The sequence below is a fragment of the Balaenoptera acutorostrata genome, chromosome 11 (assembly GCF_949987535.1).
Source record: "Balaenoptera acutorostrata chromosome 11, mBalAcu1.1, whole genome shotgun sequence".
Lineage (NCBI taxonomy): Eukaryota > Metazoa > Chordata > Mammalia > Artiodactyla > Balaenopteridae > Balaenoptera > Balaenoptera acutorostrata.
In genome coordinates, this window is record NC_080074.1 from 70,122,841 (window position 1) to 70,142,770 (window position 19,930).

The following is a 19,930-nucleotide window of genomic DNA, read 5'->3' on the forward strand; positions in this document are numbered from 1 at the left end:
CAGGTCACTTATCCGTTCTTCTGCCTCAATTATTCTGCTATTGATCCCTTTTAGAGAATTTTTAATTTCACTTATTGTGTTGTTCATCACTGTTTGTTTGTTCTTTAGTTATTCTAGGTCCTTGTTAAACATTTCTTGTATTTTCTCCATTCTATTTCCAACATAAGTCATCTTGGATCATTTTGGATCATCTTTACTATCATTATTCTGAATTGTTTTTCAGGTAGACTGCCTATTTCCTCTTCATTTGTTAGGTCTGGTGGGTTTTTGCCTTGCTCCTTCATCTATTGTGTGTTTCTCTGTCTTCTCATTTTGCTTAAGTTACTGTGTTTGGGGTCTCCTTTTCGCATGCTCGAGGTTCGTAGTTCCTGTTGGTGGTGGTGTCTGTCCCCAGTGGCTAAGGTTGGTTCAGTGGGTTGTGTTGGCTTCCTGGTGGAGGAGACTATTGACTGTGTTCTGGTTGATGAGGCTGGATCTTGACTTTCTGGTGGGCAGGTCCTCGTCTGGTGGTGTGTTTTGGGGTGTCTTTGACCTTATTATGATTTTAGGCAGCCTCTCTGCTAATGGGTGGGGTTGTGTTCCTGTCTTGCTAGTTGTTTGTCATAGGGTGTCCAGCACTGTAGCTTGCTGGTCGTTGGGTGGAGCTGGGTCTTGGCGTTGAGATGGAGATCTCTGGGAGATTTTCGCTGTTTGATATTACATGGAGCTGGATGGTCTCTAGTGGACCAGTCCTGAACTTGGCTCACCCACCTCAGAGGCACAGCCCTGATACCTGGCTGGAGCACCAAGAGCCTGTCATCCACATGGCATTCCAGAACTTGCCAGCTTGTTATATTCTTCTATTCATCCTCCCTCTCTTCTCCTGCTAGTATTGGAGCGTCTCCTGCAGAGGTGGGGGACAGCTATGGCTCCCTGCAGGGACAAAGACATGGCTGGCGGCAGTTCTGGAGAGTACTCACTGATGTGCGCCCTCCTGGAGGCTGCCATATTCTTACCTTCGTTCCTTTATATGGCTGAGTAATATTCCATTGTATATATGTACTACAGCTTCTTTATCCATTTATCTGTCAATGGGCATTTAGGTTGCTTCCATGACCTGGCTATTGTAAATAGTGCTGCAATAAACATTGGGGTGCATGTGTCTTTTTGAATTACGGTTTTTTCTGGGTATATGCCCAGTAGTGGGATTGCTAAATCATATGGTAATTCTATTTTTAGTTTTTTAAGGAACCTCCATACAGTTCTCCATAGTGGCTGTATCAATTTACATTTGCACCAACAGTACAAGAGGTTTCCGTTTTCTCCACATCCTCTCCAGCATTTGTTGTTTGTAGATTTTCTGATGATGCCCATTCTAACTGCTGTGAGGTGATACCTAATTGTAGTTTTGATTTGCATTTCTCTAATAATTAGTGATGTTGAGCAGCTTTTCATGTGCTCCTTGGCCATGTGTTTGTCTTCTTTGGAGAAATGTTTTGTTTGTTCTTCTTTCTCTAGTTCCTTTAGGTGTAAGGTTAGATTGTTTATTTGAGCTGTTTGTTGTTTCTTGAGGTAGGATTGTACTGCTGTAAACTTCCCTCTTAGAACTGCTTTGGCTTCTTCCCATAGGTTTTGGATCATCGTGTTTTCATTGTCATTTGTCTTTAGGTATTTTTTGATTTCCTATTTGATTTCTTCAGTGATGTCTTGGTTATTTAGTAATGTATTGTTTAGCCTCCATGTATTTGTGTTTTTTATGTTTTTTATCCTGTAACTGATTTCTAATCTCATAGTGCTCTGGTCAGAAAAGATGCTTGATGTAATTTCAATTTTCTTAAATTTATTGAAGCTTGATTTGTGACCCAAGATGTGATCTATCCTGGAGAATGTTCCGTGAGCACTTGAGAAGAAAGTGTAATCTGCTGTTTTTGGATGGAATGTCCTATAAATATCAATTAAGTCTATCTGGTCTATTGTGTCATTTAAAGCTTGTGTTTCCTTATTAATTTTCTGTTTGGATTATCTGTCCATTGTTGTAAGTGGGGTGTCAAAGTCCCCCACTATTATTGTGTTACTGTCGATTTCCTTTTTTATAGCTGTTAGCAGTTGCCTTATGTATTGTGGTGCTCCTATGTCAGGTGCATATATATTTATAATTGTTATATCTTCTTCTTGGATTGATCCCTTGATCATTGTGCAGTGTCCTTCCTTATCTCTTGTAACATTCTTTATTTTGAAGTCTATTTTATGTGATATGAATATTGCTACTCCAGCTTTCTTTTGATTTCCATTTGCATGGAATATCTTTTTTCATCCCCTCACTTTCAGTCTGTATGTGTCCCTAGGTCTGAAGTGGGTCTCTTGTACACAGCATATATGTGGGTCTTGTTTTTGTGTCCATTCAGTGAGCCTGTGTGTTTTGGTTGGAGCATTTAATCCATTCACGTTTAAGGGAATTACCAATATGTATGTACCTATGACCATTTTCTTAATTGTTTTGGGTTTGCTTTTGTAGATCCTTTTCTTCTCTTGTATTTCCCACTTAGAGAAGTTCCTTTGTCATTTGTTCTAGAGCTGGTTTGGTGGTGCTGAATCTCTTAGCTTGTCTGTAAAGCTTTTGATTTCTCCATCGAATCTGAATGAGATCCTTGCTGGGTAGAGTAATCTTGGTTGTAGCTTCTTCCCTTTCATCACTTTAAATATGTCATGCCACTCCCTTCTGGCTGGTAGCGTTTCTGCTGAGAAATCAGCTGTTAACCTTATGGGAATTCCCTTGTATATTATTTGTCGGTTTTCCCTTGCTGCTTTCAATAATTTTCCTTTGTCTTTAATTGTTGCTGATTTGATTACTATGTGTCTTGGTGTGTTTCTCGTTGGGTTTATCCTGTATTGGACTCTCTATGCTTCCTGGACTTGGGTGGCTATTTCCTTTCCCATGTTAGGGAAGTTTTTGAGTATAATCTCTTCAAATATTTCCTCTGGTCCTTTCTCTCTCTCTTCTCCTTCTGGGACCCCTATAATGCGAATGTTGTTGCGTTTAATGTTGTCCCAGAGGTCTCTTAGGCTGTCTTCATTTCTTTTCATTCTTTTTTCTTTATTCTGTTCCACAGCAGTGAATTCCACTATTCTGTCTTCCAGGTCACTTATCCGTTCTTTTGACTCAGTTATTCTGCTATTGATTCCTTCTAGTGTATTTTTCTTTTCAGTTATTGTATTGTTCATCTCTGTTTGTTTGTTCTTTAATTCTCCTAGGTGTTTGTTCTTTAATCTTCTAGGTCTTTGTTAAACATTTCTTGCATCTTCTCAATCTTTGCCTCCATTCTTTTTCCAAGGTCCTGGATCATCTTTCCTCTCATTATTCTGAATTCTTTTTCTTGAAGGTTGCTTATCTCCACTTCATTTAGTTGTTTTTCTGGGTTTTTATCTTTTTCCTTCATCTGGTACATAGCCCTCTGCCTTTTCATCTTGTCTATCTTTCTGTGAATGTGGTTTTTGTTCCACAGGCTGCAGGATTTTAGTTCTTCTTGCTTCTGCTTCTCAGTATTTTTAAAGTTGGAATTTCTGTATACTTTAGTAGGTTTTTCAAGGCAGAATATATACTCTTTATGTATATATTATGTATATAATGCAGGAATCTTATATTATGATAAAACTATATGTAAAAATGAATTCCAAAATTCTATACTATCATTCAATTGAGAATAGTTTCGGCATTGGGAAACCCAGTATAGATAACAAGCGGGAAAGTTAAGTTCAAATGAATTCAAATCTAATAGGATAGTCCATTATGATGTTTTTGCCTATATATTTCTCCAGGCATGACAAGTACATGCCAACCATTGTCGTAAGCAACTTTTTATTCTATTTCTTCATTTTTAATGTATTTTATTTAAGGGTACATATTTTCTTTGTACCTGTGTATCTTCTCTTCTTTGTCTTCTGCATCATATCCAAGGACTCTGTCTGCCTTTAACCAAACAAGCAAACAAACCTGTTAGCAGAACTTTTATTTTAAATGTAAGGCAAAATGAAATGATTGTAAAAATCCAGCCATTGCCATTAACGGAATAGTGTCCTTATATTAGTGGATATTTAAAGGGTTAAATATATAAAATATATATATAAATATAGTGGTTATTAAAAGGGTAGTAAGAGGTATTTGTAGGTATTTGTGGTCAAAGAGACCAAACAACTATGGTTAATGTTTTTCTTGCTTACTATAATTGCTAATTACAAAAATACTTAATGGGACAAATATCAACTCATCAAAGACATCTTATTATTCGGATTAGAACAAATATAGACGTGTTTTACAAAATTCATTTCTATTACCAAGAGAAAATATTTTTCTCATCTGATATATATGTATGTATACATATATATATATCAATGTATTTTTTAAAATTTTAATATATCCTCATGCTAGCTAAGAGTTATTTTTTTGATCATATTTTTTAATTTTAAGCAGTATTATCCTTGACAAATCAAGCTATAATAAAGTTTACTGTAGTTATAATAGAAACCTTTTCAGCTGTCATCTCAATTCATTGGTTTTATTGATATGGGAACTAATTAAAATCAAAGTACATAGAGAGAAGTAATCATGTAACTTATTTTCAGGAAAGCATATATGACAGAATTTAAGTATTTAAGAATTTAAATGTGGCTAAAATATAATCTTGACCAGTGCATGTCCCCAACAATGTTGAAATCAAACCATTTAAGGAAGATAGTTACTAAACTCTATAATTTTGAAGGGAAATCAGTGTACAGTTCCCTTAGTTAAAAGCTATATATTCCATCCTCTCTCTAACCCACTTTTCCTGCTGTGATTTAATTCTTTCTTTCTTGACCTTTACTCAGGTGAAAAAGGAAATAACTCCTTACTGCCACTCATACAGTATCCCTGAAATGTATTTTGGCTTGTGACCTTTAAATGATGGGGATAAATAAAATGAATCTCATATCTTCATATGGACCTGATCTGTGGGTCAACATATGTTTGCTTTTCATCTGTATGAAAATGCTTTAGGTTGTGATTGCCATGGAATAGGTGAGGTCAGGTGAAGAATGAGAAGTTGCCAACTGAGTCAGGCAGGAGATGAAACGATCTGAAATGGAAAAATTAAGAACTGAGGGATTCTTTGTGCGAGAGATGGTAATTGCTTATGGTCACTTGCCCTTCCATGGGTGAGACGCAGGATGTAAGGACAGTGTGAAAATGCCTGGACTGTTAAGGGAAGAACACCTGGCAGAACACTGGAAAGAGCTTACATATGGGTGACATAGCTGTGAGAACAGGGCTTGAAACTGAATAAAAATGCCTCAGGTCTTCCATGACATTTCATTTCCCACTAAGAAAGGATTTTGTGTAAGCACCATTTTAACACTGAGGATGATTTCCCCAATTAAAAAAAAAAAATAGGCACTTTTAGAATTTCCACTGCCAAACTGTTTGTGTTTGAAACATTGAGTCCTATTCTTAACTTTCAAAAAATATAAATGTTTCATAAAGCCTAATGGTATTTACAGAGATATAAAAGTTAAAAATCTAGCCAAGGTTATTTGGTGTTTGAAATCAAGCATGATAATATTTTTGTGTGAAATCCCTAGATCATTAACATTGCTTTAGTCAGCATTAATAGGAAATGCATGCCAGTAAGATGAAAATTAATTTCCAGTTGAATGCTTTATGTCAGAAGACAACTTGCCTGATTGCAGTTGTTTGAAACGGAGCATATTCTAAGCACATTGCCTGCTGCCTTTTCTTGGCTGTAGATATTGACGAGTGTGGGACCGGGAGGCACAGCTGTGCCAATGATACCATTTGCTTTAACTTGGATGGTGGATATGATTGCCGATGTCCTCATGGAAAGAACTGCACAGGCGACTGCATCCATGATGGAAAAGTTAAGCACAATGGTCAGATTTGGGTGTTGGAAAATGACCGGTGCTCTGTGTGCTCGTGTCAGGTTAGTATAAACAAAACATTGTAACCATTTTTATCGAGGTGTAATTTGCATATATTTCAAGTGTACAGCTTGATGAACTTAGACAAATTCATACGCCCATTTAACCATCACTCAGTTAATATAACAGAACATTTTTACCTATCCAAAATGTTGCCTCGGTCCTTTCTTAGTCCCATAGCCCTAGCCTCAAGCAAACACTGCTTCCAGTTTCTATAGATTAGATTTGTATTTTCTAGAGCCTCATATAAATGGAATCATATAACACAGTTGGCCTTCTGTATCTGCAGGGTCCCCATCCATGGATTCAACCAACTGTGGATCAAAAATATTTGGGAAAAAGAAAATTCCAGAAAGTTCCAAAAGGCAAAACTTTAATTTCCCCCACACCGGCAACTGTTTACATAATATTTACATTGTATTAGATGTTATAAGTAATCTAGAGATAATTTAAAGTAAACCGGAGGGTGTGCATAGGTTATGTGCAAATACTATGTCATTTAATATAAGGGACTTGAGCATCCATGGATTTTGGTATCCACAGGAGGCCTCGAACCAATCCCCCAGGGATACCAAGGGAAGACTGTCCATAATCTTTTGTGTCTGACTTCTTTCTCTCAGCATTATGTTTTCACATTCATTTATATTCATTACGCGTATCAGTAACCCATTCCTTTTTATTACTGAATAGTATTCCATTGTATGGAAATGCCACAATGTGTTTATTTATTCATATGGTAAAATTTTGTTTCTAACTATGCTAATGTTTCTATAGTCACAATATCATATTTGAATGAATGCATAAATGAAACCATAATGACTATGCTATGGCCTGCAAGTGAAAAATATCTATTTAGGTTATATTTCAGTTTTAGAGAGGTGTTCTATTATGTGTGCCCAGTTGATAATAGACATTTAAATTATAGTTAAATGAATAATACCAAGGACTCAACTATTATTAAAGAAATTGATAACAGCTTGTACAAATCATAAGGTTAAAATATTCTAGAAACTTAATAATATGTAAAACTTGTTGACTAGCTACCAAATATAAACATACAAGCCCTCACACAAAACAAAATTTAGTTAGTGTTCAAATTACTATATTAATAAACAAGTAAATGTATATTTATATATACATACACAATTTATTTACACATAAGAGCCATGCAGTGGTTATCATTTTAACTGGTTATTTCTGAAAATTTTCTTTCCACTCAAGTCATTTAAAGAGTTATCATTTTAACTGGTTATTTCTGAAAATTTTCTTTCCACTCAAGTCATTTAAAGAGTAATGTGTGGGAAGAAAATTGGAAGTTCTCCAGCTTAAGTATTTTCTGGGTGTTAGCTACAAAATGTAATTTTAAGGAAAATCAGTTATATTGGGTAAACAGTGTGAATTACCTCAACTTCCAAATCAACATCTGAGATTATAGACATAGTACGTAATATATATAAAATGTATATATGTGTGTGTATATACACATGTACACACACACAGATACACACATACGTATGATGTTAGTATATTGAGAAATGGAGGTTTCTGGTAACTGCTTTTTTTCCCTTGTCATACAGAATGGATTTGTAATGTGTCGACGGATGGTCTGTGACTGTGAGAATCCCACAGTTGATCTTTTCTGCTGCCCCGAATGTGACCCAAGGCTGAGCAGTCAGTGCCTCCATCAAAATGGGGAAACCTTGTACAACAGTGGTGACACCTGGGTCCAGAATTGCCAGCAGTGCCGCTGCTTGGTAAGTTCAGCTATGTGAATTCAGGGAAACGTTTAATCCCAGAATTGAAATCGTAAAGCAACCTTGCCCTGCCCCCTGCACCGATACTCGGTACCTGGCCATAGTGTTGGGAGTTACAAAAAGTGAACCTGGTTAGGATGATAAGGTGATGGTTATGCATTCAGGACCTGAGAAGGAATATCTGTGGGTAGATGTGGTACACCATGTCATGTCAGTCTTTCAGGACTATCTCCAGAGCTCAAAAGAAGAAAAGGCTCTCCTGTCTTCCCCAATCCCACTCAGCTTAGGTTTACTTAGAGACAGTTATGAACAGAATAATGGTATTCAAAAAAAATCACTTTTTCCAATAGACCTTTTGTTAATCCATTTCTATCAATTATGCTTAGATGTAAGAAAACAAAAACAAAAAAAACACACTTTTTTTTCTTTCTAAAGATTATTACTGTCAATGCTGTTCTGGTGGGCACTCTGTTTTACACATAATATGGATATGCAATAAATACTTACTAGAATCTTAGAATTAAATGTATATATTTATGAAACTTCTACTGGAAAAAATAGGTTAAAAAGAAAATGAAGACTTGATAAAGAAAATACCAATCATTTTTTCATTTAACCAAATTTCTTGTTTCTTTCTAGTGGTGTAAATAAAAAGGAAAATTGCTCTATATGTCTTTATAGAAGAAAGTTTCACAGATGCTACTTTTAAAGTTAGGACTAGTTTCCTTTCTATTTGTGTGAAGATATTTTTAAGGCAATGCTTTTTTATTGCTTCCTTTTTATACTTTCAACCCAAAAATCAATTAAAAGAGCAAGGTCAGTTTCTGTGCCTGAAGGCCGCTTTCATCTCCAAGACCATGAGACTCAGAATTATGAAGAAAATAAGAAACAGGTGGGAACTAAATTTTAAAAAGATCCAATTCACACAATTTTCTCATGTGGAATAAAAATGACTGAAATCAGCTCCTAGTTTTGTTTTGTTTTGTTTTTTCCAAAGCCCCTACATTGAGAAACGTATAAATGAACAAAGAAAAACTGTCAAATTTCCTTCTTATTTCAGTTTACTTTCTTGTCAGTGGACAAAACTTTGTTTTTGCAGAAGGGAATAAATGAGAAGGTAGGGGGAAAAGATCGTAAAAATGAAAAAAGCATCTCATAGGCAGAAACTAAGTAAAAACCTCTTCTGTAGTAAACAATTCTCCTTTGTCATGGGAAAGAGAAGGGCATGCAAATTTGTTTTAAGAGAAAGAGTTTTTGCTTTCCTTTATTGTTGTTCTTGTTTAACCCCTGAAGACTGTTTTATAATCCATCTGCAGTATAGGTCTCATCTCTCTGATAGGGCTTTTGTGGATTCCCTGCAAGATTCATAGCTGTGAAGGTCTGAGTATAAATGTCCATCAAATAAATTGAGTATTCGGTAAACAATGTGCTCCCTCCCTCCTCCTCCCTTTGCCCTTGTTCATCTGCTTTCCTTATAGCAAGGGGAAGTTGACTGTTGGCCCCTGCCTTGCCCAGAGGTGGAGTGTGAATTCAGTGTCCTCCCAGAGAATGAGTGCTGCCCACGCTGTGTCACCGACCCTTGCCAGGCCGACACCATCCGTAATGACATCACCAAAACTTGCCTGGATGAGATGAATGTGGTTCGCTTCACTGGGTCCTCTTGGATCAAACATGGCACTGAGTGTACTCTCTGCCAGTGCAAGGTAAAGCCCATTCATTATATTCAAGTAGGGAGCACCTGGCCAGCTGCACCCAGGATTCACAGATACTAATGTGTTTAACCTGGCCAATGGGAAGCATCTTCTTTCCTATTTACTGTTCAAACAGAGATGGGAGGAGGGCCACTCAGCTTTATTAGTGCCAAGGCTGACTGTCCTGTGCATCCTCTAATGCATATTCAGGGAGAAGGAGGTGCTTGGTCAGAAACCAGAATGATGGGTTACTAATATCACCAGAACAGAAAGAACCTACGTAAATTGCCCTAAAGCATCTAAGTGTACACATCTTAAAATAAAAGAATACAACACCAAACTTCATGTTTCTTTCATGATAGAAGACAATATTATTTTATTGATTTTTATCTAGTCCTTTTATGAGATAAGATATATCAACAAAGTGAACATATTACGTTTTCCAAAGTGAAAATCAATATGGCAAAAACGGGCATATTTCTTGGTTTGTGGTGGTGAGTTACACTGAGTTGAAAAATTTAAGATCTGTTGTTTACCATATTTTATTCCTACGGCTGGAGAAAAATCATTATAAAGATTTTTCTTTTTATTCTCATAGGAAAATAGAGCATTGTGCCTTTTACTTCACTGAGAATAGAAATACTGGTAATGTAGACAGAGTATATAGAATTCACAGATGGTGACAAAGTTGAAAACATTCTACTTTGATTATTGTTCCTACAAACATTTGATTTCATGGTCATTGTACTTCATAGTCAAAATTTTAGAATCAACACTAGAACTAAGTAAATAACCTGGAAAGCTTAACAGCAACAAGAAAGCAAAGATGTCAGATTTTTCCCACCATAGCACAGCCAAATATCTATAACTGCTCTGGTTCTTTAAGTGAGCATTTCCATTTAAAATTTTTTTTTCAATAGAGCAATTTCATTCAGATTCATATAGTGCAAATTTCTTACTAGAGTGGCTTGATGTAACAGGACAAAGAAATGTGAAATGCTTTAAGTTTTGAGATGCTATTATTATCTATTTCAAACCAAAATTTCTAGCTCTTTCAATTATTGCAATTTAATCAAGCACAGCTTGTCAATCAAGCACAGCTTTTTGGGGGAACATTTAATGCAGTTTTCTAAAAGTGCATTAGCACATTTGGAAGTTACTTTTACTACTAAAAGTTACTAATAATGTATATGCAGTGCTGCTTTAATATACATTTTTTTAAATAGATCTTTATTGGAGTATAATTGCTTCACAATACTGTGTTAGTTTCTGTTGTACACCAAAGTGAATTAGCCACATGCATACATATGTCCCCATATCCCCTCCCTCTTGAGCCTCCCTCCCATCCTCCCTATATACATTTGATATGAGTACATTTGAGTACATTTAATGGTGCATTATCTAGAAACTTCAGCATTCATGACCAATAGGGAAATACTTTCTGACATTTAATTACCAAATAGAGTTGCGTCTCTTTACACTCTTAATCTAACTGTTAGATTATTGTTCTGAGTAGTGACAACAAATACATATACCGGGTGATAGAATGTAAAACACCAGATATAGCTCAGACAGATACTTCCAACAAGAAAGATACATTCAGTAATAGGCAGAAAAACATTAGAGTGTTTTCTGGGGAAAAGAGTGTGAATGAGCTTGTCATTCACCACCTTACAAACAACTACTAGGATTTTTTGGCTCATGGTAGAAATATAGTCCAGAAAGTGTATTTTGACATTAAATTCATTTCTTGTCAGATAAGTGCCGATTCTCAGAGGTTACTATTTGATGCCATTTCCCTTTTCCCTTCTTATCAAGTATGAATTATAAGAATATCCTCAATGTTACCAAATGAATCCCTAATACTCATCTTATTATGTTTATTTTGTGCTATTTTAAAAATGAAACTTATGCCAAACAGGCTTGAGAGATTTCATTGGAGGTGAGCATCCTTCACAATTTGGTGCTTTCAGAGCACCATTTTCGCTTATCATCTCCCCATCCTACCGCTTCTGAGTTATTTGTTTTAGTCAATAAACACAGATTATGTGGGGTATTGTGCCAGAACCGGGGTAGAATGATAAGCAAAAATGGGTACAATCGTTCCTGGAAATTTTTGCCCAGCAGCTTCTAGAGCTCTGCTGTCCAGTACAGTAGCCAGTAACCACACATGGCTATTTAAATTCATTGAAATTAAGTTAAAAATCCAATTCCGCAGTCACACAAGCTACATTTCAAATGCTCACACATGCTAGTGGCTATCGTATTAGATAGCACATATAGAGGACCTTTCTATCATCGCAGAATATTGTATTGGAAAGCGCTGGCCTAGAGGTGAAGAATGTGGCATCTGGAATCAGGCTACCTGGATTGAAAGCCTGGTCAATCTCACTAGCAATGTCACCTCAAGGGATATTTATTAATCTCTCAGTGGCTCCATTTTTCTCATCTAAAAATGGGAATAATAATATTACTTACCTAGGAATAATTATAGTACCTAATTGAGAAAGTTGCTATAAGAATTAAGTGAGAAGATCCACACAAAGTTTCCTACACATTTCATATGCATTCAGAGTAAGCGCTCAATAAATGTTGACTATTATTATTGTAGGTAGTGGAGTATAGAAACATTAATTAAGTCATGAAACAGATAAAGACAACATTACAAACTCTGATGGATGCTCTAAAGGAAAGTTGCACTGTGCTAAGAGGCTGTACAATGCATGATCCAGTTTTACTTCCTGAGGAATTAAGAGTTAGCTGGGAGAAATAGAGTTAAGAGTTTCCCTTCCCTTTTTAAAGATGTCTTCAAATGTAATTTGCTTAGGTTAAAAAAAAAAATGTTTCCTCCACTCAGAAGTTGAATTCTTGCATCAAAAAAGAATTACTAATTTTGTCTTTCCTAAATCTAATAGAGACTACACACGCTTATGATGGGTCAGAGAGCTTTCAGGCAATTATGTTTTGAGCTCCAGACGATAAAGAGGGATGTACCCAGTTGAGAAATAAAAAGGGAGGAGGTATGAGAGGGTCATTCCCTTTAATAAATTATCACTGAGTGGGACACTTGGGAAATTGGAAGCCAGAGGGCCACTTTTAACTCCTGGGGAGACTCTAGATCTAATACTGAGATAATTGTGGTATGGAAAAAAATAGTTTTATGAGGATGAAGCTCCTAACTTTCTAAATGTTGCCTTCATCTATTAGAAACCATAAACTTAAAGTTTGGAAAGTGGACATCTGTGCTAAAATTAGAATAGATAACTAAATCTATCTATGGAAAGAAATACCCCATAAATGAGCAATATTATAATGAATACTTTAATATATGATCAGGAGAGCTTCACAAATCAAAAGAGGAAGGAAGGATTATTCTATAAATACTGGAATGACTGGACAGCAGTTTGAAGGATGTAAGTTGTATATACTATTATATTACGTATCAAAACAAATTCCATGTGGAAAAAGTGCTAGATATTAAAAATAAATGAAAGCAAAGATAAGTAATCAAATATTTATCAAAATTCTTGAAGGAAGATGCCTTTTCTAATTTAAAAATGATAAAATCTACCTCAAAGAAAATTTAGAGCTTCTGTAGATAAACAAAATTAGCAAAATAGAAGATCACAACTAGAAACTAGAAAAATATTTTCAACAGATATGATTTCTTTATTAGATTAAAAATATATGAAAATTAATTTAAAAATACTTATTTCCCCATAAATAAATCAACAAAGGATGAATAAACAATTTACTAAAGAATACAGCTATCAAAAAAGAGGAAATCAGTGTTTTAAATAATTGACACTTAAATATAAACTAACATAATGAATTATTATTTTCACATACTACGGTAAAAAAAATATTTCACAATAATTTCCAATGCTGACAGAGGTGTACTGGAATTGTAATTCTTATGCAATGTTAGTGACATTGAAAAATACATGTCAAGAACCATACATACATCTCTTTGCCCACTCCCCATCCCCACAGAAATATCCAGAAGATCCTACTAATCCTGGGTCTGAGAATCCAACCTAAAGAAATAATCTAAAATATGGAGCAAACTATATGCATCGTAATATTAACCTCAACATTAATTGGCACACAGAATCAAGGAAGAAATCAAAATATCTAGCAAAGGAAAAATGGGTTAAATAAATTATGGTAACTCTGTAACATATAACATTATATCATAATTATATAATATGTAATTATATGACTGCATTATTCAATTATTCATGTACTAACAATGCTTATAATAAAAATTAAGATAAAAATACTATGTGTGATTACATATGCACTTTGATTACAAGAAGGTTGAAAATAAAGGAATATGAAGTGAATTCTATTAGGACATACTAAAATATTGATAATAGTGGGATTTAAAATTATTAATTTTTATATAGATTATTTATAGCCACATATTATATATGAATATATAATTACATATATTTATTATATTATAGTATGTATAATTTATAAACATATTAATTAATATATTAATACCATATAGTGATTGATAAGTAAATAATAAATATCTTAAATATAAATAAGAGTAAAATATATTATGCATTATATATATCATGTATAAACATTTTACTGAAAGCTGAAAGTCAGCTGTCTTCTAATCTTAATGTTATAGAGTTTACCATGCAAAGAGTGATGATGACTTCTTTACCAATAAATATAGCCAGAAATAACAAGGTGTTAAGGAAACATACTGTGTTACTACATAAAAATAGATTTTATAATTAGTTATGACAGTAGGTGGTTACTATTCCTAGCAACCTGACTAAGTTTCAGTGGGTCACCTTTTATTCTAGTTTTTATCAAGGTAATGTTTGTTAAGGTGAAATGCATAGTTATTTTGTATATAATTTTATAAGCTTGATGAATCAAAATATAGAATATTTCCAACAATCTAGCAAGTACTTTTTGTCCCCTTCCAGACAATACCTACTTCTCATAGGAAACCTCAATTTTATTTCATTATAGTGAATTTATTTTCCTCTTTAAAAATTTCATATAAATGGATGACACAGTATGTATTCTTTTATGTCTAATGGTGAATTGACCAGTTTATCATTATGTAATGTCCCTCCTTATCTCTAGCAAGGCTTCTAGACTTGAAGTCAATTTTGACTGGTACTTTTTTTTTTTTTTAATATTCCTTTATTTATTTAGTTGCACCTGGCAGGCTCCTTAATTGCGGCTTGCCAGCTCCTTAGTTGCAACACATGGGCTCCTTAGTTGTGGCAGGCAGGCTCCTTAGTTGTGGCATGCAAACTCTTAGTTGCAGCATGCATGTGGGATCTAGTTCCTTCACCAGGGATTGAACCCAGGCCCCCTGCATTGGGATCATGGAGCCTTATCCACTGCACCACCAGGGAAGTCCATTGTCTGGTACATTTGTAGCCACACAGTATATTGTTTTGATTCATCCACTTTCAACCTATCTATGGTTTTATATTTAAAGTGCATTTTTTATAGATAATGTATAAATAGTTCTTACTTTTTTATCCAGTGTGACAATCTCTGTCTTTTAATTGAAGTGTTAGTCTATTTACATTTAATATTGTTTTTGACATTGGTGGATTTTGGGCCACCATTTTGCCATTTGTTTTCTACTTGTTCCATCTATTTTTTGTATTCTTAATCATCTATTCTTTCCTTCTTTTTGTTTGTTAATATTTTTTATATTATTCAATTTTACTTATTCTTTTGAATTCTTCACTATAACTCTTTTTATGATTGTTTTAGTTGTTGGTATAGGAGTTGTAACATATATCATTCATTTATTACAGTATAATAAGATTTAATATTATACTAATTCATATAAAATGTAAGAACTTTGGAATAATATAATCCCATTCCCCTAACCTTTGCACTATAATAATCATATATTTATAACTATGTATACTATAAACTCTAAAAATCTGTATTACTATCAATATTTTTGCTTTAATAAGTCAAATATCTTTGAAGCAAATTAATAGAAGAAAAAATGCTATATTTTAAATTTTATATTTATTTTATATTTATATTTATCCACATATTTACCATTTCTTGTGCTCTTCATTTCTTCTCACACATGTTAATCTCCATCTAGTGTTATTTCCATTTATCTTGAATAACTTCCTTTAGCATTTTCCATATTGCAGATATACTGGCCACAAATTCTCTCAACTTACATTTATTTGAAAATGTCTTATTTTTGAAGGATATTTAACTAAATATAGAATTCAGGATTGACAGATTTGTCCCAGCACTTTAAAGGTGGTACTCTACTGTTTTCTAGTTTCTATTATTTCTGATGAGGATTCAGCTATCATTTGTACTTTTGTTCCCTTATATGTAATATGTCTTTTTTTTTCTCCTCTGTCTCCTTTAATGATTCTTTCTTTATCTTTGGTTTTTAGAATTTTGACTATGATGAACTTAAGTATGATTTTTTTTTTTTTGTCCTCTTTGGTGTTTGCTGGGCTTTTTGAGTATCTGAGTAGATTTTTTTCACGAAATTTGAGGAAAATTTGGCCATTGTTTCTTCGGATATTTGGTCTGCCACATTATTTCCCTCCTATTCTTCTAGGACTCCAATTACACATGTATTATATGGTTTAATATTATCCTGAAGGTCACTGAGGTTCTATTTTTATTTCAATCTTTTTCTCTTTTTTTTAAAGATTGGATAATTTCTTTTTTTTTAAATTTATTGACTATTTCTTCTGCCATCTCTAATCTGCTGTTAAACCCATCCAATGAATTTTTCATTTTGAATATTGCACTTTTCAGTTCCAGAATTTTTATTTAATTCTATTTATACTTTCATTTCTCTGCTGTAACTTACCATGTTTTATCATTCATTATGACCATCTTTTTTTTACATCTTTGTATGTATTAGTAATAGCTACTTTCTAGTCTTTACCATCTGGATTAACTTTGAGTCATTTCTATTCACTAGTTTTTCTCTTGGTGAGGAGTCACTTTTTTCTGTATTTCTTCACATGTCTAGTAATGTTTATGGTTTACTGGATATTGTGGATGATACATAGTATAGACCCTACATTCTATTAGCTTCTTCTGAAGACTATATTTGTTCTAGCAGATTGCAGATTACTGGCCAGTCATCTTGCAGTTGGAAAGGCTGGGCTTTACATTGGTTAGGTGGGTCTATTCCAGGTGTACCCTTAGTTTTAGGGTGAATCTCTTAATCTTGAGACATCATTTTCTTCCTAATCATGGCCCTTTTGGGCTTTCAATGGAAAGCCTGAATTTTTTATCAGTCCCTTCTAACTTGGCAGGACATAGATTTTAAACCCACAGTGAGCAGCATCTGAAATATCTGCCCAAATCTTTCAAACTTCAAGCTGTGACTCTCTGATTGTCTCTTTAGAGTCTCCTCTGCAATTCAAAGACCCGCCACAGATTTGAGGGGAGTTGACTTGCTGATTCACTCCCTCCTTTCTAGACATTTCCTCCTGAATTTCCAGCCACTCTGGCAGCCCAACAGAGCCCTAAATATTGACTTCTGACATGTGGGCCCTATCAGATTGTGGCTTTCTGCTTGAGTTATAGTTATCCTAAGCTTCACAGACTAGGGAGTGCCCTAAGAGAAAATGCCAAGTAAAAATGAATCTCAAATAGTACATCTTCCTTCTTTTAAAGATTGAAACTCCTCCAGTGTCTACCTGCTTTTAGTCACTTTGCTTTAAATAGTTTTTATATTTTGTCCAAACTTTATAGTTATCCATAGGAGGGATAGTCGATAGTCTTAAACAAGTAACTCTGCCATTACTGAAACAGGAACCCCAGTGGAATATTTTATCAATCTTTCTTGTATGAACTATGTTTCCTTAATTGGGGAGCTTCCAATGACATGGTCTGTAGAGCATTTATGTTGCTATAGCAGAATTGATATGGAATAAGAAAAACACTACTGGAAGACTTGGAAAATATACCTTCTCTTCCTAAAACATACTCATACTCCAAACATTCCCTAACTCTCTTTCTGCTCAAAATCCATACAATTTGAGAAGCTGATATTCTCAGGAACTGGTACACCCCTCCCTTCATTGGGTCAATGGATTGGGAAAGATCATGTGACCAGGTTATGGCCAGAAAACCTCTGCCTCTGAGCATAATGACAAAGCTTTAAAATGCAGTTAGAGATCCAAGAGATGGATGTCACCTTCTTTTGCTGTCAGAGTAAGAACTCTGCTTAATAACAATTTAAAAAGAAAGAGGATTAAGTTAAATTGATAATACTCTTCTTGGATATAGACTGGCTTTTCCCTCATTTGGTAAGCTTCAACAAAGGCTAAAGTACCAAAGTCCTTTCTTAAGTTTTATCTTACATGAACAGACCCTTTTGGTTTTATCATATTAAGGCCTGATACATTTTCAGTCATCTAAAGTCAATTATCTGAGAGAATATATCAAATAGAAGATGAGTTTTAGAGTCAGACTAACCTGAATTTTAATCCCAGCTGTACCATTATATTAGCTTTGTGATTTGGGCCATGATATTTAAGCTTTCTGATCTTCAGTTTCTGAACCTAAAAAAACATGACTATTAATAGTGATCCTACTGGGAATGCTCTTAGGTTGAAATTAGATAACGTATTTAAAGTGCCTGGCAAAGTATCTGACACAGAGTACGCACTCAGAAAGTAGAAGGGTATTATCATCTTATGATTGTGGTAACAATACTAACATTTTCATTATTATTAGCTAGCCAGTGGAAGAAAGTAAGAGCCCAAGGATTCAAAAGAACAAGATACAAATTTTTTTCCTCTTCTGTAATACATCATACTCTTTTGGTACTTTGTTATAAAAACTAATTATGCATATCTGGCTCTTCCTTGACTATTTTTCCTGCCTCACCTCTACACTGTTTTCTTCACCAACTTAAAATTCTCACCCAGACCAAACCTTTTTAGGTTTCTTAACTACGCAAAACTCTTTTCACTTTAAAGCCTTTTACTCATGCTGTTCCCTGTGCTCTTGGCCTACCTTTTCACAGATCTGTCTTGAGGTCTTGGTTTAAACATCACTTCTACAGAGAAGTCTACTCTGGCCACCCAATCTAAGTAGCCAGACATTTATTAATCTCATGACATCAACTAGTTTGTTTCTTTTCTAGCACTTTTCACAATTTTTGATTGTACATTTGCTTATTAATTTTCCCCCCCAAAACTATAAGCCCTGTCCTATGAGGGTAGTGACCATATCTGCTTTATTCATTCATCAGCATATCTCGGGCTCGATTTACTTAATGCTTATTTTGTGAATGAGTAAACAAAACAACAAATGTAAGCTAAGAGAGTGCCATGGGGTAAATAAAGCTAGCTTATGATTTGCCACAAATAACTGGCCATAGTTTGTTCTGCAACAGTAGAGGCATGAAAAGTGATTGAGCTATTGAACTTTCAGGGGCACATAAATAACAAACCATTCAGTTATGTTATGTGTACCAATCGATGAGTATTGACTAATGGCTTAAAAAGTAATACCATGCTTTTTTACCCCTCTCTTTTCTCTAGAATGGCCACATCTGTTGCTCAGTGGATCCACAGTGCCTTCAGGAACTGTGAGGTTAACTGTCTCACTGGAAATTTCTGTTTAAAGAATGTTCTTTCATTAAAAAGACCAAAAAAAATTAAAAGTTGAAGTGGATGATTTGTGGGCAGCGAAGTGCAGCATTGTTAATAGCTGAGTAAACTTTCGATTATGAAATTTGTGGAGCTTGAGAAAATCACAAAAGGAAACTTCTTGGGGCAAAACTAGACCAGAATTCCACCTCAACTGCGTCTGACGTCGGCATGTAGAAGAATGGGTGTGAAATACACACCATGACATCACGACCTCTGGATGTAAAGCCTGAGCTTACGGGAGCTTTGGCAGTCTCTAGCTTCACTGGTGCAGAAAATTTTCCTCTAGATCAGAATCTTCACAAATCAGTTCAGTTCTTCACTGCAAAAACTAAAATGTAAGGCAGTGAACGAATTCTGTTTTCCGAAGCAAAGCAAAGAATCTATAACATGTTATATGTACAGTATACACTCTGAGAAGAAATCTGAAATGAGTTATTGTCATGATAAAAATAATGCACAGGCATGGTTACTTAATATTTTCTAACAAGAGATGTCATCCTTATTTCCTTGTTTTACTGCACTTAATATTATTTGGTTGAATTTGTTCAGTATAAGCTCGTTCTTGTGTAAAATTAAATAAATATTTCTCTTACCTTATAACATGTCTGAGTGTCTGCATAATGTGTTCCTTTTCCCCCACAGATGCCTCAATATACAAACTGCTTTCTAGTTCCACTGATGAGAAACTCCCACCATACTATTCCCAAACTGAAAGGTGATTTTCACGACATTACATGCCGAAGTGGCGGGGGGATGGGTGATGGATACCTTTGTTCTGCCTCTCTGGATCCTCTCAGTCACCTTTTACCCTGCCTTATATCCTGGGGGCTGACCTATATACGTTGTATTAATAGGTTCTCTTGTCCTCTGGATTCTGATT

The 19,930-nt window shown here is 34.8% G+C and overlaps 1 protein-coding gene across 1 annotated transcript in view; it reads left to right on the forward strand.

Annotated features, from left to right (window-relative positions):
* NELL2 (neural EGFL like 2) overlaps positions 1-19,633 on the forward strand; it is a 381,815-nt gene extending 362,182 nt beyond the window's left edge. Inside the window, exons 17-20 of the mRNA XM_007179220.3 lie at positions 5,758-5,951; positions 7,527-7,703; positions 9,182-9,406; positions 18,940-19,633. Of these exons, the coding sequence (XP_007179282.2) occupies positions 5,758-5,951; positions 7,527-7,703; positions 9,182-9,406; positions 18,940-18,990 (647 nt within the window). The 3' untranslated portion in view covers positions 18,991-19,633. The remainder of the gene's footprint in view (positions 1-5,757; positions 5,952-7,526; positions 7,704-9,181; positions 9,407-18,939) is intronic.
* Positions 19,634-19,930: the final 297 nt, after the last annotated feature.